This window comes from Poromitra crassiceps (genome assembly GCF_964638095.1).
Source record: "Poromitra crassiceps genome assembly, chromosome: 2".
NCBI lineage: Eukaryota > Metazoa > Chordata > Actinopteri > Beryciformes > Melamphaidae > Poromitra > Poromitra crassiceps.
Window position 1 is genome coordinate 54088082 of NC_139624.1, and position 27988 is coordinate 54116069.

The window sequence follows — 27988 nt, forward strand, 5'->3', positions numbered from 1 at the left end:
TGGTTTGTTATCAGACATCATCGTAGCTGTCACTCTAAATTTCTGACTGTCAGAATTCGTCCTAGGCTATCTTTGGTCGCAAGACTTTGACAACGGCCGTCTTTGAACCTCTCTCACTGCCCGACGCAAGGATATCTCCATGTTTCTTTCACGTTGGTCATGTTTTGTCTGGGACAGCCCAAAACCACACAGTGTGTGAAAGGCGTGTCTGTGGTGGTGGTGTCTGTGGCAGTGTCAGTCACGATTGTGATGTCATCAGTGATGTCACTCGAGCAACTGTGATGTCATCAGTGATGTCACTCGAGCAACTGTGTTTGCTCTAACTGTGATGTCACTGAGGCAGTAGTGATGTCATCATTGATGTCACTCGAGCAAGTGAGCGCACAGTTGCAGGATGGCGCCTAGGTATGGGTGGGCGGTGTCTGTCTGTCTGTCATGATTTTGGGAGCCCGCGGAGCAGGTGATTTCCATAACTGCAGGCATCCTAGTGTGTGTGAAACAGAGATACTGTAAGTACCTTTTCAGTCATTTTTTCATATTGAGTCTTAAAATCTTAATTTCCTTAAAACAAGCGGAGAAGTGGCATGAGAGAACTGCACTCGTTCTACATTGCAAATCAACTTGTTTCAAGAATTTCATTGAATCAAGGTTCCTTTTCTTGATACTAGTGCAGTGATCTGCCTCCTTCTACCTCTTCTGCCATTCTGTTTCAAGATACTGACACTTTAAGGGAAATCCTGCAACAAGTGGAATCATCCCCTCTAAATTTTCAGACAATATGAGTGTAAATTACTTGTTAAGATCGGAGTTCTTTCAGACAACTTGACTTGTTAAGATGGACATTTTAACATGAGTGTAAATGACTTGTTAAGATGGACTTTTTAAGTGGTGCAACCACTTCTATGCGTGACATCAGTATGAGCATGATTGTTCATCTGGGGTTCACCTGAGATGTAGTGACCTGGAAGGGGTTAGGGTTAGGCAGTCCATCTCGTGCGAGTGATGTCATTGGCGAGTGATGTCACTCAACTGGAAGTGATGTCATGCAATTGCTCGACTGTGATGTCATCAGGCTGTGTGTGTGTGTGTGTGTGTGTGTGTGCATGCGTGCGTGTGTGTGTGTTGAATGCATTTGCAATTGCTCAACTGTGATGTCACCCGAGATGTGGGTCTGGATAGAGGCAACAACGCAAAGGTGTGTGTGTGTGTGTGTGTGTGTGTGTGTGTGTGAAGTGATGTCACTCAACTGGATATGATGTCACGCAATTGCTTGACTGTGATGTCATCAGGCAGTTGTGATCTCATCAGTGATGTCACTCATGTCTTCTTATTCTTTCTTTAGTTAAAATTGGTTAAGTGGTGTCGTATGTCTGCACCGCTTACTTCAGCACCTGGGTGTGATTTTTTTCAGCGTGGACAACAAGGGCTTTGTGATCCAGAGAGGAGGCTGCAAGAAGAGGAGACCAACTTTAAAGTTGAACTGAACCCGTAGTGGTGCGTGGGTCGGAGTCCGTTTCAGACTGAAAACATAACTTGTCTGAGATGACAGGTTGAGAGGCGGGTCATAGTAGCATGTCAATGATTTTATTTGACAGTTCTGGGGACTGGATTGGGCTTTGGCCAATCCTGGCGTGTTCCACCCCCAAATCGAGTGGGATTCAGCGTGTTGTGGCGCTCTCCTCGGGAAGAGCCTGGTGACACGAGGTTTAGTGGCTGAGTGGAGCTCAGCGAGCCGCAGGCAGACAGACAGCTCCCGGAGCGGAGAGTGCAGCCCGTCGGCCTGGAATCTCCGAGGTGCGACCCCTGACAACCAGGCTCTCAGGCATGCGCCTATTGCGGTAAATACAATATTCCTGGAATGCGAGTTTTAATGAGCCAGTTACATTTGTTTGCATTCTCAGGCATTACCGTTTTCTTTATTGTGTATATCAACATACAATTGGCCAAGTTAGTAGTTAGTTTATGGGATAGGAATTCTGCCAGATGACAGGCACTAGGCGCCATTTTCTCCTTCATTTGGAGGAGAAAATTATCCTGAAATGAAGATTTGATTATATGATATGTTGAAATGGGGTAGAAATTTGATAGTACTAGGTGACGTCAGCAAACTGTAGATTACTGTTATGAATGAAATCTTTAACTTTTTATGTGAAAAAGTGTGAAAAACTAAAGAAATTAGATTTTTGTGATTTTTTTTGGCATACATTATTAAATAGGTGCACTGCATACCCAGGTATTTGAACTAAAAGAAAAGAAAAGTCATTTTCGGGTTCAGCCGACTTTAACTTTATGCACACACACGCACGCACACGCGCCACGGTGCCTTTTCCTGGGGATCTTTGGCTCCCTGGGGGCAACTGTGAGGATGAGCGATGTGACGTGGGGCGTTAGGGGGCGTTAGAGGGCAGACACGGCCGACCTGATGTCTCAGTGAACCGGGAAGCAGTGGAAAAAATTAATCAATATAACGCAGAGGTCTAAGAGAAAGACAAAGAAGTGTCCCACGGGTGGAATTAAAACAAACAGGGCAAAGCAAACTGAAGCAAAAGAGGGAGAGGATGAAGAGAGAAAGGAACGTGGAGATGTTACAGATGCTGCTGCCAGGAGACTGCTGCCGTACGGGGGTACGGTGGCGCAGTCGGTAGCGCTGTCGCCTCACAGTCAGAAGGTCCTGAGTTCGATTCTCGCCTGGGACACTGTGGGCGCTGTGGTTGTGTTCCCCCCCATATCTTCAGTGCCTACTGCCCAGGTGGGTTATCTCGTCGTAAGGGCCTTTCTTTTCTCTCTGTGTGGAGTTTGCATGTTCTCCCCGTGCTCCCCCAGGGGGTTCCTCCGTATATAAACCCCCACTAAAAACATGCAGAAGATCAGATCGTCATCGTCATCCGACCAGTGACGACAACATCCGAAGTTGGTCCCCGGGCTGACGCTGAAACCAAAAGGTCACCAATATGACTGGCACAGAGCCCGCTGCAACACCGCCATACTGATCTACACACTAAATGGACTGCAATCTTCGCAGGAGAGGTACAGCCAGTGCCATCCATCTCACATAGAATAGATATGAATTATTCATTTAATTATTCATCATGTATGATTGAGTAATACTACATTGGTCTACGGGAAGCTGTAAAGAATACCATTCTGAGGGGGAAACTGACTGTTATCTCAATAAGTTATGACTGATGACTGATATCTCAATAGGTTAGTTAGTTAAAAGGTTAGTCATGGGCCAAGGATGAACTGATGAACTTTCCACACCCACTAGCCAAAAGTAGGCGTGGCAATGGCCGTGGCCAATCACAAAAGGGTGCTTATAGTAACTTCCACACGGATTCGGCGTAACACCACAAAACTTTGTAGAAAGCTTGGTCATGGGCCAAGTTAGAACCGATTCACTTTCCATGTTGCAATGGGTTAGGGTAACATGCCGTGGCGGAGGTATGCACTCTCCCGAGTGGCCTCTAGTTCTGGAATATGTAAAGTATTGATTTCTGTATCGGCCAAGTCGATGGATGCACTTGCACATTTTCACTCACTCTCATTCACACACACACACACACACACACACACACACACACACACACACACACACACACACACACACCACACACAGTACATTTGTGTACAGGGGTTGTGTGTACATTGTTCCGGTGGACAGTGCCGTGAAGATTCATATTTTATTCATGTGTGACAGACGTACCAACACAGTGCAGGACGCAGCGCATACTAATGACTATAGTATACAGCCACATGTACTGTACAGACGGGTGCCGGGGGGCACATAAACCCAGGCGTGCGCACACACACACACACACACACACACACACACACACACACAGAATGTCAGTAATGGAATACAAATAGGTACGTATAGAGAGGGGGACAAAAGATGGATCGAGATAATTACAGTCTAGGTGAGTGAAGGTGTGTGTGTGCGTGTGTGTGTGTGTGTGTGTGTGTGTGTGTGTGTGTGTGTTATTCCGTATGTGTGCCTGTGCAGGTCTGAATGCTTGCTGTACATACAGTAACACATGCTTTTCCTTGCTTTCATACTGAGCATGTGTAGTAATGGAATTGATGAGAAGCTATTGGTCACTGTCACAATATCACAATAGCCCTACACCGAATTGCGTGGCTTGTGTGTTTGTGCATGCGCGTGTGTGCGTGTGCGTGCGCGTGTGTTTGTGCTTGCATGTGTGTGTGTGTGTGTGTGCGCGCGTTTGTGCTTGTGCTTGCGTGCGCGTGTGTGTGTGTTTGTGCTTGCATGTGTGTGTGTGTGTGTGTGCGTGTGTGTGCGCGCGTGTTTGTGTGTGTTTGTGCTTGTGCTTGCGTGCGTGTCCGTGTGTGTGCGTGGGGTCCATAGGCTCAAGTGGAGGTTCAGTATGATAGATGAGCAGTGTCTGACTTCCAGGACAGTGGAATTGAAAAAGCTATGAAGCTTCTTCGTCACGCTACGGCGCCTCTTAGAAATAAACTGCAGCCGTGATTCTCTGCTCAGCCAATACCCGTCTGATACAACTCTGTATTCACCAACTGCTACATGTACCGAAAGGGTTTCATCAGGTTTCCCGTGTGTGTGTGTGTGTGTGAGAGAGAGAGAGAGAGAGAGAGAGAGAGAGAGAGAGAGAGAGAGAGAGAGAGAGAGAGAGAGAGAGAGAGCAACAACCAAGTGAGAGAGAAACGGCATACAAAGAGAATCAACAAAGCAGCAAGGTCAAAAGCAATATGTGCAGGCTGGGAGTGTGAACTGCTGTTTTTGAGCGAGAGGCGAATAGCTGCATAACGGCAATATGAAACAAATCCAAGGCGAACAGGGAAGAAAAGCTGCTGTGTGTGCAACAACAAGTGACTGCTCATTTGGACCAGGCAGCCTCGCTCTGAATGACACTGCCCTCTGCTGCTGAGCTGGACTAACTACAACCATCCATATGACGACATGAGCGCTCCCTTACACTAAGAGCATGTCTGCATCTGCTGCTGTGTGACAAAACCTCCAAAAAACATCAAGCACGCAAAGATAGATGCAGAGACTAAATGCATCCACACGGAGATGTCTTTCATGAGATGGTTTTTTAACTCTGATGTCTTACTTCATTCACTGTGCATAGCAGCAAACTAACTATGAAACAGGACATATGCACAGTACTGATAAGATACCCAGTGATTCATGTGTTTCAGTACAGGCACAGAGAACTAACTAACTTGTCTGAAAATGATTATTCATGTATACATGTACATGTACTGTTTTAAGTGCAGCACCCATTTTTAAGAGCTTTATTTTTCTCAGCTTTATAATACAAGTCAGTAAGAGCAAACACGCTGGAAATCCATCCAAGCCCCAAGACCCACAATTGCCTCTAGTGGCCTTAGTTCTCCAAAATGCTGCCTTCAATGCTCCCCCCAATTGTACTTGTCCAATTTCCCCCTGCTGCACAGGTCGCTGCTCCACCCCCTCTGCCGATCTGGGGAGAGCCATAGACTAGCACCATGTTTCCTCCGACACATGCGCAGTTGCCATCCCCTTTTTTCACCTGACAGCGGGGAGCTTCACCGGCAGGACATAGCATGTGGGAGGATCACGCTATTCCCATCAGTTCCCTTCCGCACCGAACAGGCCCCCCGACCGACCAAAGAGCTAGTGCCGCGACCAGGACACAACCTTAATCCGGCTTCCCACACGCAGACACAGCTACACTACCCAGATGCCCGAAAGTCTGCATTTTTAACTGCTGCATCATCTCCATTCTCCACCCTACAAATTAGCAGGCGAAGCGCACAGCATTTCTAGTTGTTTTTCCTTTCAAATGCTCCTCTTCTTTTCCTTCTTCTTGTCCTTCTCGTTCATGGTGTGGATGATCATCAGTTTCCTGAAGATGGTGACAAAATCAAGGAACAGGCCCACGCAGTGCCAGATGTAGTCCTTGTCTCCATTCTCCGCCTTCTCGATGATGAGCTGAGTGTCAAACAGGACAAACCCGCACATGATGGTTAGCCCCACCTACATGTGTGCCTTGAACAGCATCACAGACCCAAAGAACATGTTCATCACAGACATCAGGAACAGGATGGAGAGACCGGACATCAGAGTGCCTCCCAGGAAGAGGTAGCTCCTGCGCTTGGCATAGAGCGCTGAGAGTGAAGCAAATTAAAATCATGGAAGTTCCCAGGAAAGCCGTCACAATGATGCTCGGATTGATGGCAATGGCAAAGTCCATTGCAGAGTCAAGGCCGACACCTGTGAAGAAGGCAAATGCTGCAAGGATAGCCAGTCTCTTCTTCTCTGTCTCTGACTTGTGTGGTGTCATGGGCAGCGAGAACATCATCCCCAGGGAGCCCAGCAGAGACAGCACGCCTCCCTGAAAGAGACGAGTGACCACATGGACATAGGAGCCAGCTGCAGCCACCAACATACACACTGCCAAGCTGGAGTAGACATTCCCACCCGGCTCACCACCATGGGGAGCAGAGCTTTCAGCCGCTCTGCTCCCAAGCTCTGCTCCCAAACTCTGGAACTCACTCCCACCTGACCTGATATTGACACCCTCCCTCTGTTCAAATCCAGCCTCAAAACTCACCTTTTCAAGTTAGCATACTCCCTGTAATTTCCATGGTGTTTTCTTTGTTTACTGTTTAGTTTCTTTGTTTTTGTTATCTTATTTCCCTTGCACTTTCTTATATTTTATATTGTTTGCTTGTATCTGTTGTTCTGCATCTGATTTTAACCCTGTAAAGTGTCCTTGAGTGACCTGAAAGGCGCTTTTAAATAAAATGCATTATTATTATTATTATTATTATTCTTCAAGTGCAGCCACCAACATACACACTGCCAAACTGGAGTATACATTCTTCAAGTGCACCTGAGTGGAATGAGGGATTTGGGAGAACTTGAAGAGAGTGTCAAAGTTGATGTTGCGGTCAAACACGTTCATTTTGGAACCTGAGAGCTGTACAGAGATCTTTGAGCGTTATCTCTCAGCACTCTCCTCTCACAGATGATGTCACTCGAGCAATTGTGATGTCATCTGTGATGATGTCATCAGTGATGTCACTCGAACAATTTGGTTGAGATTTGTACAGATCTTCATTTGGATTACCTCTCAGCACTCGCCTCTCCTCTCCTCACAGATGTCATCAGTGTTGTCACTCGAGCAATTGTGATGTCATCGGTGATGATGTCATCAGTGAGTGTTCTCTACAATGATGTCACTTGAGCATTTGTGATCTCATCGGTCACATCACTCCTGTTCTTCACTGTCTCCCCTGGCTCCCCAGCAAAGAAAGCATTAACTTCAAACTACTCCTCACTTTCAAAGCCCTCCATAGCCTCCCCCTCCCTTATCTGACTGACCTCCTCCCCCATCGCCCTACCCGAACCCTCCGATCCTCATCCAGTGTTCCCCTCACCGTTCCACCATCCAAACTTAAAAGCTTTGGAGATCGAGCATTCTCAAGAGCTGCACCCAGACTTTGGAACTCCCTCCCCCAGACTGTCAGAGACTCACCTTCACTCCCCACTTTTAAATCCCGACTCGGGTAAATTGGGTTTTAAATCCCGACTCAAAACCTACCTGTTCTCCCAAGCTTACACCCTTAATACCCTTAATCACCTCCTCCAACCGCCCCCCCCCCCCTCTTTTCCCCTCCCTCTCTTCTGTCTGGCCCCTGTCCCTCCCACTCCCTCCCTCCCTCCCCTGTTTCCATATTTTCCCAGACTGATCTGTTGATTGCTACCTTGTTGTTATCCTGTTAATTAGTGGCCGGGCCAGCGAAGCAGCAGGGCCACTTTTCTCCCAGGAAGTTGGACTTCCCATGCATGAAAATAAACCAAACTTTGCACAAAGGTCCAGTCCCATGCCAAACTAAGTTGAAGCGAATTTGGCGCCAATAGTCCTGATGGTGGCGCTACAGCGACCATCTAAAGTTTCAAACTTTGAAAATTCATAACAAATCAGGCATAGGTTGCAACTTTCACCGAAATGTGGGCCCAAGTGAGGAGAAACTTTTGTACACTGCAACCAATGGCCAATTATAAAGTCCAAAGCGCGAAATTGCAAAAACTGTCAAACAAATTAAACCCTACTCCTCCCACATTTTTTCTTCAAACGACACCAGACTTCAGCATATGCATCGTTAGACTGTCTTACAAAGAAAAATTCAAACAGATTTTCGATTGATCAAAAATTGAGCCCACAGTGCATCAAAATGTTCTACTGTAAACGGGACTGGAAACAGCTACTGCAAATTCTTGCTAAATAAAGCTAGATTCTTCCCGAATTTTAAGATTTTGCTGTCACAGTAGTTGGAAGTGTGCAAAATCTCAGAATTGTATCTCAAAAACTGAATTTTTGACACTATTTTGAATTCTGCCCCCATATACAGTATAGCCTAAAGAGAATCAATGCCTTCGCCATCCTGGGAAAAGGAGGGACATGCCCTCACCATCCTGGGAACACACACACACACACACACACACACACACACACACACACACACACACACTTATGATGATGTCATCAGTGATGTCACTTGAGCAATTGTGCATTGTGACATCACTGATGATGTCATCAGTGATGTCATCAGTGTTGTGACATCACTGATGATGTCATCAGTGCCCAGCCATGATCCATTGCAGCAGCAGCAGCTATGATTTAAATTATTTCTACAAAAAAGTAATATGTAGCCCCGCCCACTTGAACCAGTTGTGTTATGACTTCCTGTTCAAAACACCAATCCTGCCGTACACCCGTACCCGCCAAGACCCGAAATTGCGTGTGCAGAGAACGTGTACCTTGCTGACTCGGGTCAGGGTGCCGTTGGGTCGGTCGATGCTGCGCTCCTCGTCGGAGAGCCGCCCGCTGCCAAAGCTGTCCATGGAGTGGGAGGAGATGGTCTGGCAGAGCTCCTCGAACGAGTAGTCCCTGTCCCGACACTTCTTCATCTCATGGAGCAGTTTGGACAGCTCGCCCGTCACGGCATCATCTAGGCAGGAAGACCGGGAGGAGATCGGGGGAAGAAAATCAGAATAAGAAATAATAACCAAAGTCCCAGTACTACGAGTGCACATATTTTTAGTATGGGTGGAGAGGAGGATGAACCCTGATCCCTAGCATATGATGATTATCCATAGTATGATGATTATTATGAAATGATAACACATGGGGGGGGGGGGGGGGGGGGGGGTGGCGGTGACAATTTTTTTTGAACCATTGAGGAAGAGGAGAGATGATGAAGTCACAGGAAGGAAATAGAACAAATGTATCTGCCTCCTTTTACTCGTTTCCTCACCTGTCCACCAGTCAACACTGAACTCTGCAGGAGTGAGGATAGTTGGAAATGGATTCCACTATCCTGCTTGCCTGATTGATCGCTAATGGGTTAAAAGGTGAGGATGTAACTGATGGGTACATGACACCCCCACTGTCCCTCCACTGGCTCTCTGCTTGGCCATGCTGAGGTGTTCAAAGCCCTGCAAGTGTTGATGAGCAAACTGTGCTCATCTCTGTCTGCCCTCTCTCTCCTGCAGGCTCCAAGGTAATCAAGGTAATTATGCTATGTGCTGACAGTCCATGAGAGAGGAGAGCAGATCAGCAGGAATTCAGGCATCGATAGCTTGCTGCATTGTTGCTCTGGAAACACAGGGGGCAGCGTTGGCCAGGGAGAACCATAGACAGTATATTGGGAAAACGCATGAGTGTTCAGGGAGATAGTGACTATTTCCCACCACTAGAGGAGCTGCTCACCATTTCTGGATTTGTGTGGCTTTGTTTTGCCATGTTGCAAAACATTCCATACATACTTCGGAACATGTTTGGTGTCAAAATCTACAAAAGGGCAAAACAATGTATTTGTACATGCTGATGAAATACATTTGAAATACATTTTGAACAAAGAAGACAGGTGCTTCCTATGCACTGTTGAGCCTATATCCAAATAGACATGTACAAATACATTTTAGTGGATTTTGTTGTAGATTTTGAAACATTTCTAAAAACTGTTCCTTTCTCAACCAATCTGGCCAATCGCTTACCTCCTATTTTTCTGTGCCCATATGTCTCTCGTCAGAAAACCGTAATATGTCACCACCTCAAATCTGAGGGTGCAACACTTTGTTTGCATTAGTGCGTAGCACGTGCGTGTGTGTGTGTGTATGTGTGTGTGTGTGCGTGCATGCGCGGGGGGCGTGTACTCACTCTTGTGTCTGAGGGAGGGGGAGGCGCAGGGCGAGGGCACGGAGGTTCGAGGCGCGGGGATGGGACACTTGCGAATAGGCTCCTCCACCACACTCCGACACTCCAACTCCTCCATCATATACTCTACACAGAGAGAGAGGGGTGAAGATGGAGATATGAGATGATATAGAAGATCATGTAGAAGACAAGAAAGAGAGGAAAGGAGAGTTGAGAAGAGCGGGTGGGATGAAGAAGAGTTTGGGAGAGGATGGTGTGAAGGGTGGAGAGAGGGGGGAGGGCAAATGCAATTCAGAGGCATTTGACTAGATCAATATAACAGCACGGCCATCAGCACGGTAAACGGCTTGTGCTGCATTCAATTCACATTTTCACAGCCACCGCAAAAATCACTTCACAGCTTCTCCTAATAGAGCACTCCGCTCTTCATAAAAGCAACAGAGAAGAATGATGGGAGGCGGGAGGGAGGACGAGCAGGTAGGTGGTGTGTGTGTGGGGGGGGAGGGAGGTATAAACCAAGTAGAAGACGATATAATGAACTAGCTAGCATGAGGAGTTAGCAGTCAGACCGAACACACACATGCATACACAGTGCAATCATGTGGCAGATGCCCTACAGAGTCCTAATGAGGAACCCCGTTAATGTCAGAGATACTGCTCAGGTGTGTGTGTGTGTGTGTGTGTGTGTGTGTGTGTGCCTGCATGTGATGTGTGTGCGTGTGCTTGTGTGTGTGTGTGCGTGTGTGTGTGTGTGTGTAAGGGTTCTACTATGAAACCCGGCTTTCAAGTCCATAATTATGATACACAGCCACATCATTTGCACACTATTATAGTGTGTGGGAATGTGTAAGAGAGAGAAGAGAGAGTGGAAGAATGAAAACACTTGACAGTTGTATTCCTCTATAATCACACATCAGTAGACTCTCCATAAATAGCAGAAGACTGAGCGTGACACAGAAGCAGTCCAAGTGAAGTGTGAATGAGTTTGAACTGGAGGAGAAATCAGAAGGAGTCAATCTAACTGGATTCTGTTCGTACCAAGAAGCCTGTGGCTGCAGAACGCCCTGTGGCTGCTACAACTGACTAAATGTCAGGTCTTCTGCTGTGTGTGTGTGTATGTGTGTGTGTGTGTGTGTGCGTGTGTGTGTGTGTGTGTGTGTGTGTGTGTGTGTGTGCGTACGGTATGACCATAGGGTATGACTGTCAAAATTGGCCCGAAATTATATTCGAATACTCCTAAACAAAACTATCGTCCAATTTTTTTTTTTCTTGCGTGCGTGGCAAAGCAAACCAATACAACCAGAGAGCTTGTATAACTTACTTGGTATATTATTTGAACACAAAGGGTGTGTGTGTGTGTGTGTGTGTGTGTGTGTGTGTGTGTGTGTGTGCATGTGCATGCGTGTGTGTGTCCTTTTCCATCTCCTCTCCAACAGGAAATGGCTTGCAGCTGATCCATTCACTAACTCACAGCTGTGTGCCTCCCCCCCCCCCCCCCCACACACACACACACACACACACACACACACACACACATTCACTCTCTCCTTCTTCTAGTTCAGTCTATTTCTTTTCTAGTTCAGTCCAAGTATTTTAATTTCCAACTGTCGTTTCCTGAAGTCAGGCTGAGCTGACATTTTGATGGTTATTATTCCTTTGTGTGTTACTACTGTATCACACACAGTCAGCGTTTTACCAATTTACAGGCGGCCTATTCTGATCTAATATGTGCTATTTCTTTTCCATTCATTTCCTGGATTTCCTACAGTCTCCGAGTTTGACAGGGATCACTTGCTACATATTTATGAATATTCAAAATTACACAAAAGTGGTTTGATTTGCACTATGGAGAGTTGAGTTTAAACGATGCTGCATAATGTTAAATCCAACAGACATCGCACAACAAGACAGGTTCACAAGGGTTTTCCAGCTTTCGATTTGAAATGCATCACGGATTGCTGGAGCAATAAACATGAAATGGGAAATTTGAATCGCCAATTAAAGCTAAATAGCTCTCTGCCTTTTGCGTGGCTATATTTTGCCCGTCTTGATGTCAGCTTTAATGTCTGTCATTTCGGAGCTGTGGTCAATTTGCAACATTCCCGGGATTCAATCTGTCTTCCTGTTTCTATCTATATCTTCCCAGTTAGCCCAAATCACCATTAATTTGGGCTCTTTCTGACGCTCTTCATCTCCCCCTCTATCCGGCTCCTCTTCAGCTGCTCTGTCCGTCTCTGTCTGCATGTATCTTTATCCCTCTCTTTAAATCATCTATAACTACGTGCCTTGTACTGTGTGTATACCCAGAGATTACACACGGACAGATAGCGTAGGCTTCCAAACCCGCAGATTACAGCGTGCATACTAAGCCTCGTAATCACCTCAGGACAAAAGTGTCTTTAAAAAGGTACAATCAGGAGAAGCTTTGGTTTTCTCTAAGGGCCGCAGAGCAAACACACACACACACACACACACACACACACACAGACGCAGACACACACATACACGTCACACACACACACACACACACACACACACACACACACACACACACACACACACACACACGTCACACACACACACACACACACACACACACACACACACACACACACACACACACACACACAACACACTGGAGTAAACATGATTGATTGATTGATTGAAATTCTTTATTGATAATTAAAATACAAGTTGCCTCAGAGAAGCCCCAGATACAAAAATCATCAAAAGGATAAAATCCGTTGTGGTCCTTTTGAATGTGTGCACATGTCTGTGTACGGGAGGGGGGGGAGTCACCATCATCATCATCATCAACCTTTATTTAATCAGGCAAGTTAATTAAGAACGAATTCTTATTTTCAATAACGGCATGGGGGGGGGGGGGGGGGGGGGTGTCGATGGGTATCATGGGATGTGGGGTTGGTGGGGGTCAGCCAGCTTCTGCACATACATTATTTCATTGGAAGATAACGATTAATAATACAATCACAATAAGGAATTAGAAAAACAATAAGATCACAATATACAATACAGTATACGATAAACAACAAGACTAATCCAAATAATCATTTAAGAAGGCAGACGGCCACGCAGCCATTTTTTCAAAGAGGATTTGAAGCTAACAATGGAATCAATCAATTTAATGCTCATTGGTAACCCATTCCACAGAATGGCAGCAGAGTACAGGAAGGTGTCCCCCCCACACAGCTCTTGAACCTAAAAGGAACTAAATCAGTTGGGCTCCTTCTTGTGCCGTAATTGTGATTTTCCCTAATACAGGTGAAGTAGTTGCACAGATACTTTGGGGCAACATTACCGACAATTTTGTGAGCTAAACACAGTTTAATCTGCGTAACTCTCTCTTCCACTCTCAGCCATCTGAGGCTGATAATGTGAGTGGGAAGGAGATGCGTCCTTGAAGGAAGTGTTAGGATCAAACGTACCAGTTTGTTTTGTGAAATCTGCAACTTCTTTTTGAGACTCAGTCATAGGTGCACTAGTATACCAGGAAAGGCAAGCATAGTCAAAATGACACTGTACAAGAGCCCCTACCAGAGTCGCTAATGCCTTCCTATCCAAAAAAACTGAAATTCTGGCCAGAAATCTGATCTTTTGGTTGACCTTATTGAGAACCAATTTTGCCATACTTTCTCCAGATAAGTTTCCATCTACTGTAGGACACAGCCTAGGTAGGTAACCGAGGGCTTGGCTGTGACCTCAGTGTTTCCCGCCACTACCTTAAAAACATGATCCTTCCGTAGAACCTTCTTCCTTAGCCTTAGAACCAAAGAGTATGGACTCAGTTTTGCCAAGATGGAGTGACAGCTTATTGTCAGCTAACCATCTACTGACATTGTGTAATTCTGAGCTCAAAACTTTTCAACCTCAGATTTATCTTTATGAGATACGAGTAATGCCGAATCATCTGCATATAAAAAGGTCACATGAACAGGCAGATTTCATATCATTAATATAAAGTAGAAACAACAAAGGGCCTAGAACACTTCCCTGGGGGACCCCGCATCCCAGGGGTTTGGGCTTGGACAGGGTCCCACCCACATCTACTATTTGTGACGCCGGCGGTCGGGAGGTACCGTAATTCGGCCGTGGCAGTTCTTCACAGCAGAGCGTCAAAAGTATTTTCTTGATTTTTTTTTTTTTTTTCCAATAGTACAAAATATATTATTTGAACTATCCATTCCATATAAAATGAAGACGTTTTGGGGTCATTAAATGCGTTAATTTTGTTACATAAAAGTCGAGCTGTTTTGTCAAGGACACGGAGTAAACCAGGCTCTGTCTTGGATTTGCATAAGTAGTATCGATTGGGTGTCGGCCGGCCTTTGTTTGTATCCGCCAATCAGGGCGCGCGATAGGACGCGCATCCGCATAAATATTCAGTAGCCACCGGAGCTGGCACAGACAGCAACACTCAACAGAACAGCTGAAGATGGACAACAAGCAGCAGGCGAGAATGAGGAAAAATGACACAGCCGTTGCTGCCCTCCTGAACAAATTCACCATTCCAGGCGGAATGGACAGTGAAGAATTGATGAATTCCTATGTCCTGGATTACATGACCGGCACACAGGATGGCGCTGGTGAAAGCGACGATGACAGTCTTTGTTATATATCCTGACATTTATAGCCTAAGCAAGGGACAAACATTGCAAACTAGCTTAGGCTATAAATGTCAGGATATAATAAAGACTGTTTCAAAACTTTCAATCTGTTTCAATAAACTCTTTCAATAAACTAAATCTGTTTGCTTGCATACAGCTGTATTATAAAACATAAAACATAAAAAATATACATCTGATTGATTATTAATGTTTTATTTTGTTTATTCCAGCATCAGCACAAAGCTTCTGAAAGCCCTTATCAAATCCTACAAAGAGAATGGATTGGTCCCACGGCAGAGGAAGACACAACCACGCACAAACAAGAATTACCTCGGCTATGATGACAACAAAAGAGTGGTGACATTCATAGCAAACTATGCAGAGGACCACGCTATTCCTCTGCCTGGTCGCCATGCCGGGCATAGAGACTTTAGTGCTAAGCTTCTGCCAACTTCTGCCTCTAAAGCTTCAGTCTGGCGCCTGTACAAAGATGCTATGGAACAGCTTGGTAAGTTTGTATTAGTATTCACACACACACACACACACACACACACACACACACACACACACACACACACACACACACACACTTCTATTGTCATAGTTATGCAAACATTCTGCAGCCTTCTCCATTCATTCCAAACCTCTGACCCAATAAAACACCCGACATGAACCTTCACCCCTTCATAACTCACAACCTTCACCATGTGTGTGTGTCTTTGACCATTAGGCTATTCTATGTGATCTATTTTTGATAAGTAAAGTACAGTGATGCTCATAAAAACATTGTCTTTGCAGGGCAGCGTGCGGTTGGTGAGTGCAGCTTCACAAGGCTGTGGAAGTCACTGGTCCCTCACATTGCAAGCACCAAACCTAAAACGGATCTGTGCTGGCAGTGCAAAAAAAACAACGACCTAATGAATAAAAGCATCAACAAGCCAGATGAGTTGAAATCTGACAGTGTCAAGAAGCAGCAAGTGCATCTCGACTCTGTTGCAAGGGAGCGCAAACTTTATCAGAAGATGACTGCCGCCTGTAGAAAGACCTGTGACGAGTTGCAGCAGTCATTTGGCAAGAACGAACCTGCAACCAGGCCGATCACCATGCACTATAGTTTTGATTTTGCACAACAGGTGAGAATACATTTTTATCTTATCACACTCTCTCTCTCTCACACTCAGCATCGCATCCTTCACGGTTGGTTTCCGGAAAGCACAAATCACAAAGCACAAAGCCTGGACTAAACCAAATTCCCAGCCTTAATGAAGACAAATTATTCAGTCACTTGGACGAGAGCCAGGTCTACTAAATATATGGCTGGGAGACTCCACTCAGCGCCACACTGCATCAAATAACGCACTCATCCTCTACAGGGAATACTAAACACACCGTACCCTTTCTGTTTCCTCTGCTACAGCAGTTTCATCACCACATCCAGACAGACAGACAGACAGAGAGAGAGACAGAGAGACAGAGAGAGAGAGGCGCAGGGGATGAGGCAACACCAGCGACTCCTATGGGCCCTGGAGAGGTCAACGATCGACGGTCCAATTCCCTCAGGAGAACATGGCAGGTATAAATCCCGAAGTGAAATCAGAGGAGTGATTGTGTTTGCAGCTCATCCGACCGTAACGCACTGTGCTGCCAGTTGTGTCGGTCTGTTACCCACACGAGAGAGGGAGGGAGGCGGGAGAGCAGGAAACCATTCTTTCACACTCAAACGGACCTATAGCTTGACTGTAATTACTGTTACCAACTAGGGCTGTTGAAACGAATTTTGATATTAGAATATTATTCGAATTTAATAATTATGAACGAAATTCGATTATTATTATTTTTTTAAAACGAATATTTTAATTTTTATTTATAAAAAAAAAAAAAAAAAAAAAAAATTTTTTTTTTAGAACACTAGAACAGTGACAAGTTCTGACAACATACTTGAAGAAAAGAGTGTTAACTGAAGTTGACTGTTGAAGCTGCTATACTGATGTAAACCTACCTGTAGCTCTTAAAATGTATGTTCATTCATTGTTAACTGAAGTTGACTGTTGAAGCTGCTATACTGAATGTAAACCTGTAGCTCTTAAGTGCAATACGTGACTGATTTTTTTTTGTTCATGGCTCATTGTTGTTTTGGCAAAGTTTACTTATTTGTTTATTGATAAGGAGCTCAAACAAAGGCTGTGTCTTTTTTTATTATCAATTATTTTATTTTAGCATTTCAGACAGCACCAATACATCACTGATGAATATTAACTAAGCTCTGGTTATCTGACCTATTTTCTAATGCAATGAATGTATGTACAGTACATTGTACAAGGAACATGTTTTCTTAAATAAACATCATTGCTGGACTATTTGTGATAAGCCTAATATTATTTTGAATATTCATCCACCATTCACTTTTCCATCTACATTTGGTAAAATGCTTAGAAAAAGTTTTACTTGGTCAAACCCAAAGATTCAGCTATATTTAGAATCAGAACATAACATAAGAGAAGACAACAATTCACTCAGACCAAATTTTTTTTTTTTTTTTTTTTTTTTTTTTTATTCAATTAAAAATTAATTAAAATATTCGAATATAATTCGAATATTAAAATGTATAAAGCACTGAAATTCGAATTTGATTATAGAGGGAGATTGACAGCCCTATTACCAACTGTTACCAACCTACACAACCTCTCTCACACTCACACACACACGCACGCATGTGTACACACACACACACACACACACACACACACACACACACACACACACACACACACACACACACGCACGCATGTACATACATACACATACACACACACACACACACACAGCCTCTCTCTCACTCTCACACACACACGCACACATATACACACACACACACACAGATTACAGTTTGTATTTCATCTTTTTCCTATCTCTCCGTCTCTCAGGTGCACTACCCGTCTGACCCACAACAGCCTGGCCCTGTCTATTTTTTGACTCCACGCAAGTGTGGCCTTTTTGGTGTCCACTGTGAAGGCATGCCTAAGCAAGTTAATTACCTGATTGATGAGGGCATGGCATCAGGCAAGGGAAGCAATGCAGTCATCAATTACAGTACCTGCATCATTTTTTCGAGGAATATGGAGTTGGAGAAAGAGAGGTGGACCTTCACTGTGACAACTGCAGCGGGCAGAACAAAAATAACTTTGTTCTTTGGTACTGCGCCTGGCGAACGATGCACAAACTCCGCTTCAAGCTGAGCCTTCACTTCCTGATTGTAGGCCACACCAAGTTTGGCCCCGACTGGTGTTTTGGACTGGTCAAGCAGTGTTTCAGGAAGCGCAAAGTGTGCACTTTGGCCGACATCGAAAAGGTTGTGGATGACAGCTCTCCTGTGGCACATGTAAACATCCCCCAGCTTGTCGGACATGAGAATGGCACTGTGTGTTTTGAAACCTACGACTGGCAAGAACACCTGACAAAATACTTCAGAAAACTGCCACAGATAAAGAGTTACCAGCACTTCAGGTAATTATCATTCCCATTTTATTTTATTTTATTTTATTTTATTAAGATTTTAAATGTGCCATATTTCTTTCTTTTACAGCTTTGATGCGCAGAGATGTGGTTGGTGTGGTTGTCGCCAGAGAACACTGTGAAGCAGAACCAGTGGAGTTTCAGCTGCTACGCAACGCAGATGCCCGTCCGCCATTAGAGCCTCTTCCTGTGCAGACTCCGCCTGGACTGGACATGGCCAGGCAGAAGTATCTTTTTGAGAAGATCAGAGAATTCTGTTCTGATGTAGCACAAGACATCACATGCCCTCCACCTGCATGTCTACAGGCTGGTAGGCCTCGCTAGCCAGCCTGAAAAAACCCTCTCACTCCACTTGACTCGTTCAAGACCCCGCCCTGCTCCGGCAATGCGGCAATGCCGCAAACGTTTTTGAGCTTTTGAAGTCAAAGTTCTTTTGATATTTTTTTACTTAACTTTTAGTTAAGTAGGACTGGTGGTTTAGTTAAGAATGTCATACGAAACCGACCTGGATAGCAAGGCACTTCCTGACTTGTCCTGTCGTTTGTAATTTTTTTACTTTTTACTTGTGAACAATCTTAATTTTTTTGATTATTTTTTTGGTGCATTAACATTAACACGTTGACTGCCACTGACGTATGTATACGTCAAAAAAAATCCAGCGGTTCACTGCCATGGACGTATTAATACGTCAAAAAATCGATTTTTTTTTTTTTGACGGTGGGATGTGCATCTAACCCTTTTACATCTCTTATATAAGTATTGGACGTGTACAACGTGTACAACCCATTCCACCGACCCACTAAGTGGAGACAAGGAAGGAGGAAGGCAAGCAAAAAGCAGTGTGACGAAGCCATTCTCATGAAAATGGATTGGCGAAAACGCTTTCGTTTTCGCGCTGATTGCTGGCAGTGCGGGATTGCAAATTTGCATAATAGATCACGGATGGAACACACTTTGAAACACGCAGCATAAATATGACCAGAATCGCAAAAGCTTCTCTCAACCAAAACTCCAAGAAGCGAGCGAGTCCTCCATCCAGACTTCCTCAAACAGCGGCCGCGCAGACAGGCACAGCAGCAGCAAAGCAATGAGACTGGTGACGCGAGGTTACAGCAGCAGCAACGAGCTTGTGACACGGCCGCTGCGGCCAAGAGGACACACACGGAGGGAGGAGTTGGAAGCAACTCTCCCTCTCGCTCTCTCCCTCTCTCTCTCTCTCTCTCTCTCTCTCGCTCTCTCTCTCTCCCTCCCTCCCTCCCTCTCTCTCTCCCTCTTCCCCTCTCACTAGGATTAAACCTAGTGCGTCTCCCTCCCGAGAGGGAGGGAGAGAGAGAGAGAGGGAGGGAGAGCGAGAGGGAGGGAGAGAGAGAGAGAGAGAGAGAGAGGGAGGGAGAGCGAGAGGGAGGGAGAGAGAGAGAGAGAGCGAGAGGGGGAGGGAGAGAGAGAGAGAGCCAAAAATGAATGGTTAAAGTGACTGTTCTATCGAATTTCACAAAAAGCCGTTTATCTCTGAATATTTTTTCTGACGCTGAAACCATGCTGTATTCAACTGCTAATGCTTACATAACTACTAACTCTACAAACTAACTATTTTAGATAGAGAAAGCACACATTCTATTAGTTCTTTTGAGATATTGTGTGTTCACAAAATCTTAGCAGAAAAGAATCCTCGGGTCTTGAAAGATGAGCCAGAATCCTCAAAAAACCCCTCTGGCAGAAGCTAACTACAGTAAAAAAAAAACGTCTGGCAGTGAATGTGTTAAGGAAATCTATACTGATGTCATCCAATCAATGCTGATAATGTATGCTAATAGATAAAGGAGTGAGGATAATACAGTACATGCTTTGAATTCCTTAGTTTTAGCTATGCAGTGTTCTAAGCAGGCCAGATGGCATGCAGCAGATGATAGAACGCTCATCCATAAGATACTTGAGACTTGACTTGGACTTGTGACCAAAGACTTGAAACTTGACTTGGACTTGTGACCAAAGACTTGAAACTTGACTTGGACTTGTGACCAAAGACTTGAAACTTGACTTTGACTTGCAAAAAATGACTTGTGAGCATCTCTGGTATTACTGAATATTGGTTTTATATTAACTCATTCACCGCCAAAGACGTCTTTGACGTGTTATCAGAAATAGCCATCCACGCCAAAGACGTGTTTGACGTGTTTTTGTTTTTATGAGTGCAGCGCTTAGTTCAAACACTTCCCCGGCCTGTGACACAGACACAGGTCCCTAACCTCAAAGTCAAGCCGACAGCACGTTATCAAACACATACCGCAGCTGTTGTTTGAAATAAGGAAGAAGGAGGAAAGGAGGAAAAACAGAGAAATGCGCTTCCTTGTAGAGAGGAGAAACGCCATTGAAACGCCCCCTCGGCGCGCTGCACTGCTCGCCTTGCTGCAGCCTGCCAGGAGGCACACGACTTAAAACGAATGCGGGCCAGGGATGTAAAGTGTGTGTGTGTGTGTGTGTGTGTGTGTGTGTGTGTGTGTGTGGGGGGGGGGGGGGGTGGGCACCAAATTGCCCCTTCCCTGCTTCCTACCCCCCTACTTCAGGCCTCCTTGTTGGGACCACCCATTTCCGAACTCTGCCTTCACTGTGATCCTCCTAACTACAGATGTGTAAAGTTTTGTGACTGCATCTTGCATGGTTGTGACGCGATCGCGTTTGGAAAACACCTGACAAAGTATTCTAAATGGCTTCTGTGGTAGTTCCCGCTATAATAGGTGTCGTCTCCAGGACCACATTTTGCCATGATGATGACACAGAGACTCACAAGGTGAAAACAATAGCAGCCCCACACTGTCACAGCTGCTAATAAAACAGCTACTTTTAATGGCAGGCAGTTCCATCTTGCTGCCTGGAATTTATTCATTTGGAAGAACCCCGAGTTTGTGACAGCTCAAGCTTAGGCACAAAGCATTTTGGAACTTTTTAACACTTCTGAACAGTCAACCCCTGCATTATGTCCCGCCCCAACATCCTGCCTCTACAGGAAATACTTTGAATTACGGAAGCAAGACTCTCAGCCTGGAGACGACTGACACATGGATTACACAAAACAGGGTGAAATGCAGTATCATGGCGGGCTTTGAACAGTGAGTGTATATATATGCAGTATGAAGAGCCATATGCCAGTGCCAGTCTGTACAGGTAACTATGTTACTATGTACATTAGTTGCTGATATATCTCTGTACTAATGTCATCAAGTCAAATTCCGGGATATTTATTGGACTTTGTGGATAAAGTGATTGTGATTCCTAACAGTAGGCTACATGGGCAAATTGAGACTTCAGGAAACAAGGATAACAGTAGTAGTCTGTCATTAGAAATGAATGGGAAATATATATATATATAAATATATATATATATATATATAAAATATATATAAAATCCTATTTACTAGATACACAGTGAATATATGTATCAAATAAAACCAAATACTTCAGTAAAATAAACTATATATAATAAACAATGCAGGCTCAAAACCAGTTACAGTATCAATTGAGTTGTGTGTTCCAGAAAACCATCCCTAACCATCTTACTCTAGATCCAGCCAGTGTACTATAGAGACTCTCTATACTTGCAGTGGTTCTCAAATGGGGGTCCGCGGACCCCCAGGGGTCCGTGGCACTTGACGTCTCAACTCGTCATTGGCAGTCAACCGTTGGATTTTTTTTGACGTATCAACTCGTCAATGGCAGTGAACGTGTTAATTAAAAAAGAAAATGCTACATGTTACTTATTCCTTCTCAAACTACTTCCTACATGGTGCTAGTCTATCAAAATATCTTGGCTGTCATTGATTGTGTTGCATAGTGGTTTTCTGTACTGTGTTGACATATTGTGATATTGTAAATCGCTTTGGACAAAACAAAAGCGTCTGCTAAATGACGTAATGTAAATGTAATGTAATAAAAAAAAAAAAAAAAAAAAATGCAAAATCTTCATAGTTCAACGAAAATAGTTTATGCTTTAAATCTAAAATGGTTCATGAATTACATTCTAATAACAAACCTATCAAATTAAAAGTCAAGCACGTTACCGTGGAAACAATTAAGCTTAGCCCAAAATCACAAATCAGAATGAGGGGGTCCCCGGTATATTTTCTATCTTGTAAGGGGTCCTTGGCTGAAAAACATTTGAGAACCTCTGCTCTATAGAGTCTCTGTCTCATCATAGACGCTGGGGTAGCTGGCTGGGGGCGTGGTCAGGGTGGGGTAAATCCCCTGTTCTATGCATTCAGCATAGTTAGCATTTAGCTGCTAGCCCAGCCCAGGCAGACACGATTGGGGATTTAACCCCCGCAGCACATCTGAATAGACGTCTATGTACCTGCTCTAGAATCCCCAATCCTGTAGTGCAGAGCCGGAGCACCGTCCTTTGGTGAGTCAGCCCATTGAGATATTATGGGTTTTTTTACCCCACTCGCACGCCAGCCGTAGTAACATTGTCTGTCTCAGAGGAACCATCTTACACAAGATCCAATCCAGCCTGTCTAACAATGGCAGAGGATTGGGAAGAACAGTGCATTGTTGTGCTAGGAGGCTGGGCTACACTTGTGTAAGAGTGGACTCTCCCACTGTGGGGGCTGAACACACACACACACACACACACACACACACACACACACACACGAGCTCCCATTGTTTCGTAATGGAAGATAAACTTCCTGGAAAGCGGAATTTATCAGTTGGTTCACATACACACGCAACGGCCACCGTGTCATCATACGGTGAGTGGGCTGCAATGAACCACTTTCCCAAATAAAGTTCAACTTTAGGGAAGAGTGTTGGAAATAAACAAAGATGGAGTACGCAATAACCTTCTATATAGAGAGCCAAAGGGGAACGTCACTTCCTGCTTCAGCACTGTACCAGAGATTTTCATCCATTATTTTCCCATCGACATTTCGTAAAATGCTTATAAAAATAGTTTTACTGGTTCAAACCAAACGGTACAGATATACAGGAGAGATCGCATAACATTTCACTTGGGCCAAAACGTAAAAGAAAACGCGGGTTTGAAGAAAATATTTTTTCGATGTTTTGTTTGTTTTGTTTTGATCCGAGTGAAATGTTCTATGGTCTCTCCCGATTATAGCCTTAGCTGAACGTTTGGTTTGAACCAGTAAAACTCTGTTTATAAGCACTTTACGAAATGTCTATGGGAAAACAAATGGCGGATGAAAATCTCTGGTACAGTGCTGAAGCAGGAAGTAGGCAGTCACTTTGCCTCTCTATTGAAGTGTGTGTGTGTGTGTGTGTGCGTGTCTGTGTGTGTGTGTGTTACCTTGTATAAGAGCAGTGATCTGCTGGGACTTCTGTGCAGGGTGTTCTCTCAGGATCTCCAGAGCCGTTCTCCCCTGGCTGTCTCTCAGGTCGACGTCGATCCCTGAGAAATGCGCACGCACACACACACACACACACACACACACACACACACACACACACACACACACACACACACACACACACACACACACACAGGTCAGATCACTAAACCAAAGGTGATATCACCCAACCTAATCCTACACAATCACAGACACGTTTCTTTTTCTTTTTATATACAAAAAGCTGGCCTTGCACGGCTGGGATTTGCATTTCCATACAACAGGGCTTCCTGTTTGGAGGTGTGTCTTTAACTGGTGACACACATGGATATGACTGTATGTCTGTCATGGTCAAAACGGTAGACAAACATTGCATTTCCTTTAAGTTCATCACAATAAAAGCCTTCTGCTAGTTTGTCAGTGGAAAGCTTTTATTATGAAGCAGCAGCAGCAGGAAATGTTTTCACAGTGACAAATGAGAGAAAATTAAGTAATAAGCCCAGAGAGGCCGTGGTTTACAGTTTAGAATAGCTAAGGGGTGTTCCAAAGCACGCCGCTTATTGCTTTTATAAAACGGTTGCTACATCCTATCTGGTCAGTTTTGGACAGTAATTGTTCTTCCGCCAAGCAATGTAGTCCTTCAAGCCCCACTCCAGTCAGTTCAACGTTCGCATGTCATCTGATTCTTTGCTATACACCACCCGGAAAAACAGCACAAGTTAGAGTACGCAGGAAACAGTATCCCTCTGTACTAGCTTAGCTGCAAGGATAACGCTAGCCACATGAAATGCTTAACAAGCTAATGTTAGCGACCACTGCGACCAATGCTCCTGGCCTGCCCCTCGGAGGAAAGGACATGCCTGGATGGGCTAAATGCAGAGGACACTTTTCACCGGCCACCGTCAGCATGAGTGTGTTGTGGCCGCATGCATGTGTTGTAGTGTTCGTGTGACAATAAAAAAGACGGGGCTTGTCCCGTTACGAGAGTTTTTGTTTTGGCCACTCTCGCATTTTTAGGCCGATAAACATTGTTACAGGCAGTGGGTAACATGGTTCAGTAATACTGTGATGAGGTCACAGGTCCGTGTTTATAGAGTATTTTTTACAACAGCTTCTAACGCAGCTCAGCCAATCATAATCAGGGACCGGAACTATCCGTTTTACAATCAACTTCAAACCACAGAGATTGCAACACAGCTGTTTGAGGGGGAGAAGGGGGGTCATCAGAGGTTGGCGAGACGTGGGTCCGGCACGCTTTGGCCCCACCCACTCCAGAAAAGGTCTATCCTGAGTGTGGCATGGCACGGTAACAGAAATCAGTGCTGCTTGGCATGGCTTGGCATGGCCAAAGGTGCCAGTGAATTTTTTTTAATAGATATACTCAACACACACACACACACACACACACACACACACACACACACAGGGTCACACGGACACACACACACACCGAGCCCCAGAGCTGCTGACACACCTATTCAGTCAGCAAAAGATGAATGAGATGCAGTCATCAGAGGATGAAAGTGAGATTTTATGAATTCACAAAGACTCTAGTAACAGTTAACACAGTTTTAATCAGGTTCCAGAACAAAACATAACACATACTGTACAGAGAACACTGCTGAGAACAAGTATCTATCTCTTGCACGCACGCACGCACACGCACACACACACACACACACACACACACACACACACACACACACACACACACACACACACACACACACACACACACACACAGACACAGACACACACACACACACACACACACACAGACAGACAGACACACACACACAGCATGCAGCGGGATACACGAAGACTATGAATCTTAAACGGAATCTCTCAACTTTTGAGACTTTTTGCAGGATTTGAGATAGATTTTTGATTTATTTCTAAGGAGAGTTAGCCGTTTGCCTGTTTTTTCCTTTCCTGCTATCCCTGATCCATGTTATATAAATGCCACTCCAGTGATCATGCTGTGCACCATACGATCTGAACAAAAACCCAGAGCCAAATCCATCTGACGCTGACGTGTGTGCCAGCTCCTACTGCTACATCCAAAAATATGACAGGATATTTCTTGCTTATTGAATGGATGTTGACACGGCTACATCCTCAGCTGTCTCCCTGGACAGCACATGATTGACAATGGAAGGCTGGCTGCGCGCGCACACACACACACACACACACACACACACACACACACACACACACACACACACACACACACACACACACACACACACACACACACACACACAGTGTTTGGGAGGTGGAGGGTTAAATTTCAGTGAATCTGGTCCATGCAGCGTTGTGTTGATCCAGGATGTTAATAAATCCCGGGCCAAAAGAACATGGCCGCCCACAGGATACAAGTGAGAGGAAACAGGAAGTTCTAGAGGAAAGTGTGTGTGTGTGGGGGGGGGGGACGGTCAGTATCAAAAGACAATAGCGGTGGACTTGAGACTCTAGTCCAGTGGTTCTCAAATGGGGGTCCGGGGACCCCCAGGGGTCCGTGGCACTTTGCCAGGGGGTCCGCAAAAAGTTTTCAGGAAAATAAAAATAAAAACTTTTTTTTGTGTGTGTGCAAAAGCTTCACAATTCAACTAAAAAAATATTTTATGCTTTAAATCTAAAATGGTTCATTCTAATCTAACAAACCTATCAATTTAAAAGTCAAGCACGTTACCGTGGAAACAATTAAGCTTAGCCCAAAATCACAAATCAGAATGAGGGGGTCCCCGGTATATTTTCTATCTTGTGAGGGGTCCTTGTCTGAAAAACATTTGAGAACCTCTGCTCTAGTCTACATGTATCTCCTCTGTCTGAATACAAGATGTGTCTTTTTAATGTAACTTTCACATTAGTATGTTATTTTAAGACATTTAGAGGCAAACAAATAAACCCTAGCTCTTACGCTCTCTCTCCCTCAGACCCACATAGAGTGCACCAACACACACATACTGTACAATACACAGTCTCTGGGCATCCGGATAGGGCGACGGTAGATTCCCTCTCTACCAACACTGATGAACCAAAATGACAGCGATTTCTGGTTGAGCCTAAAAAAATACATCATCCCTGCGGTACTCTATTGACGCGAAAATCTTGAGGAAAAAAATATGAAAAAAACCAACAAAAAACAGGCGCACCCACACGCATCGCCTTCCTGTGTGAGTGATTGATTTTGATGGGACTCACTGGTCCCCTGGGAGCAGGTATGGTTATCAGTTATCAATATGACCTCTGACCCTCTCATCAACTCTGATGACATCATGAACGTGAGACAGGACAGCAGATACTCAGTCACTCAGGACAGGAGGAAAAAAAGACTTGGCAAAAGCAATGACACGGATGGAAGTCTGCAATGTTAAATCAGAGTCTGAATGAAGGAGCAGACAGATGCCTGGGGAGCACCTAAGGCTAACTTCTGCTGCCGCTAGGTGCAAGTTAAAGGACACACACACACACACACACACACACACACACACACACACACACACACACACACACGAGTGCTGACTCACTCACTCACCCACGCACTCTGTTTTGTTTTGGGAAGGTAAATATAGAGACCCACCTGAGTCGAGCAGAAGGCGAACTACATCCATCTTCCCAAAGAGAGCTGCCTCATGGAGGGCACTGCCATTCTCCGTCTGAGAGGGAGAGAGAGAGAGGGAGAGAGAGAGGGTGAGAGAGAGAGGCGGAGAGTTATATTCCATCACTTTGGCAATTGAAACGAGAGACAACAATAGAGAGACATGGATGTGGATTGGGAGCAAAATGAGCATAAAAAAGTGCCGCGATTAAAACGGGAATGAGACAGTCTCCCTCTGTCTTTGGCTCTTCTTCTTCTGTGGTGTTTTATGGCAGTTGGCATCCTTTATGGTGCATTACCGCCTCCTTCTGGATTTATCCATCCACTGTTTCCCTACATTCTGTAAAATCCTATCCTTCCTCAAGCAATTGACGCTCGTCGACTTCTTCCGTCCTCCAGTTCTAGATGTCTCCTCTCTCTCACTCTCTCTCTCTCTCTCTGCCGGTATAACGAAAGCGATCCAGAGAGATTAAAAAAAGTAATATTGTCTTGTCTAAAAATGGCATGAGGCCAGACTGATTTCAAACCATTACGCAAGCAGTGGGGGCCCGCGTGGAAACATCCCCATTTGAAATGCAGTGGAATTTGCTGTATGCTGGCCTGCATCAGCCTCACCATACGGGCTGGATGCTGGCCTGTATCAGCCTCACCATACGGGCTAGATGCTGGCCTGCATCAGCCTCCTGTGCTACTGATGGGGAGATTAGGGATGTGATG

General features: G+C 44.9%; 1 protein-coding gene and 1 pseudogene across 3 annotated transcripts in view; both read right to left on the minus strand.

Annotated features, from left to right (window-relative positions):
* The window catches only part of anks1b (ankyrin repeat and sterile alpha motif domain containing 1B), a gene marked incomplete at its 5' end in the record, with an annotated part of 585526 nt that overhangs the window by 330510 nt on the left and 227028 nt on the right, over nucleotides 1-27988 (minus strand). For both annotated transcript variants that reach the window (XM_083655335.1, XM_083655334.1), the window contains 4 exons: nucleotides 8792-8982; nucleotides 10194-10316; nucleotides 23631-23732; nucleotides 27254-27329. In XM_083655335.1, the coding sequence (XP_083511461.1) occupies nucleotides 8792-8982; nucleotides 10194-10316; nucleotides 23631-23732; nucleotides 27254-27329 (492 nt within the window). The remainder of the gene's footprint in view (nucleotides 1-8791; nucleotides 8983-10193; nucleotides 10317-23630; nucleotides 23733-27253; nucleotides 27330-27988) is intronic.
* LOC310791183 (putative Bax inhibitor 1 pseudogene) lies at nucleotides 5804-6932 on the minus strand (annotated as a pseudogene). The gene is made up of 2 exons: nucleotides 6820-6932; nucleotides 5804-6426 (listed from the first exon to the last, which is right to left on the minus strand). The product of its transcript is annotated as a putative Bax inhibitor 1 pseudogene (transcript).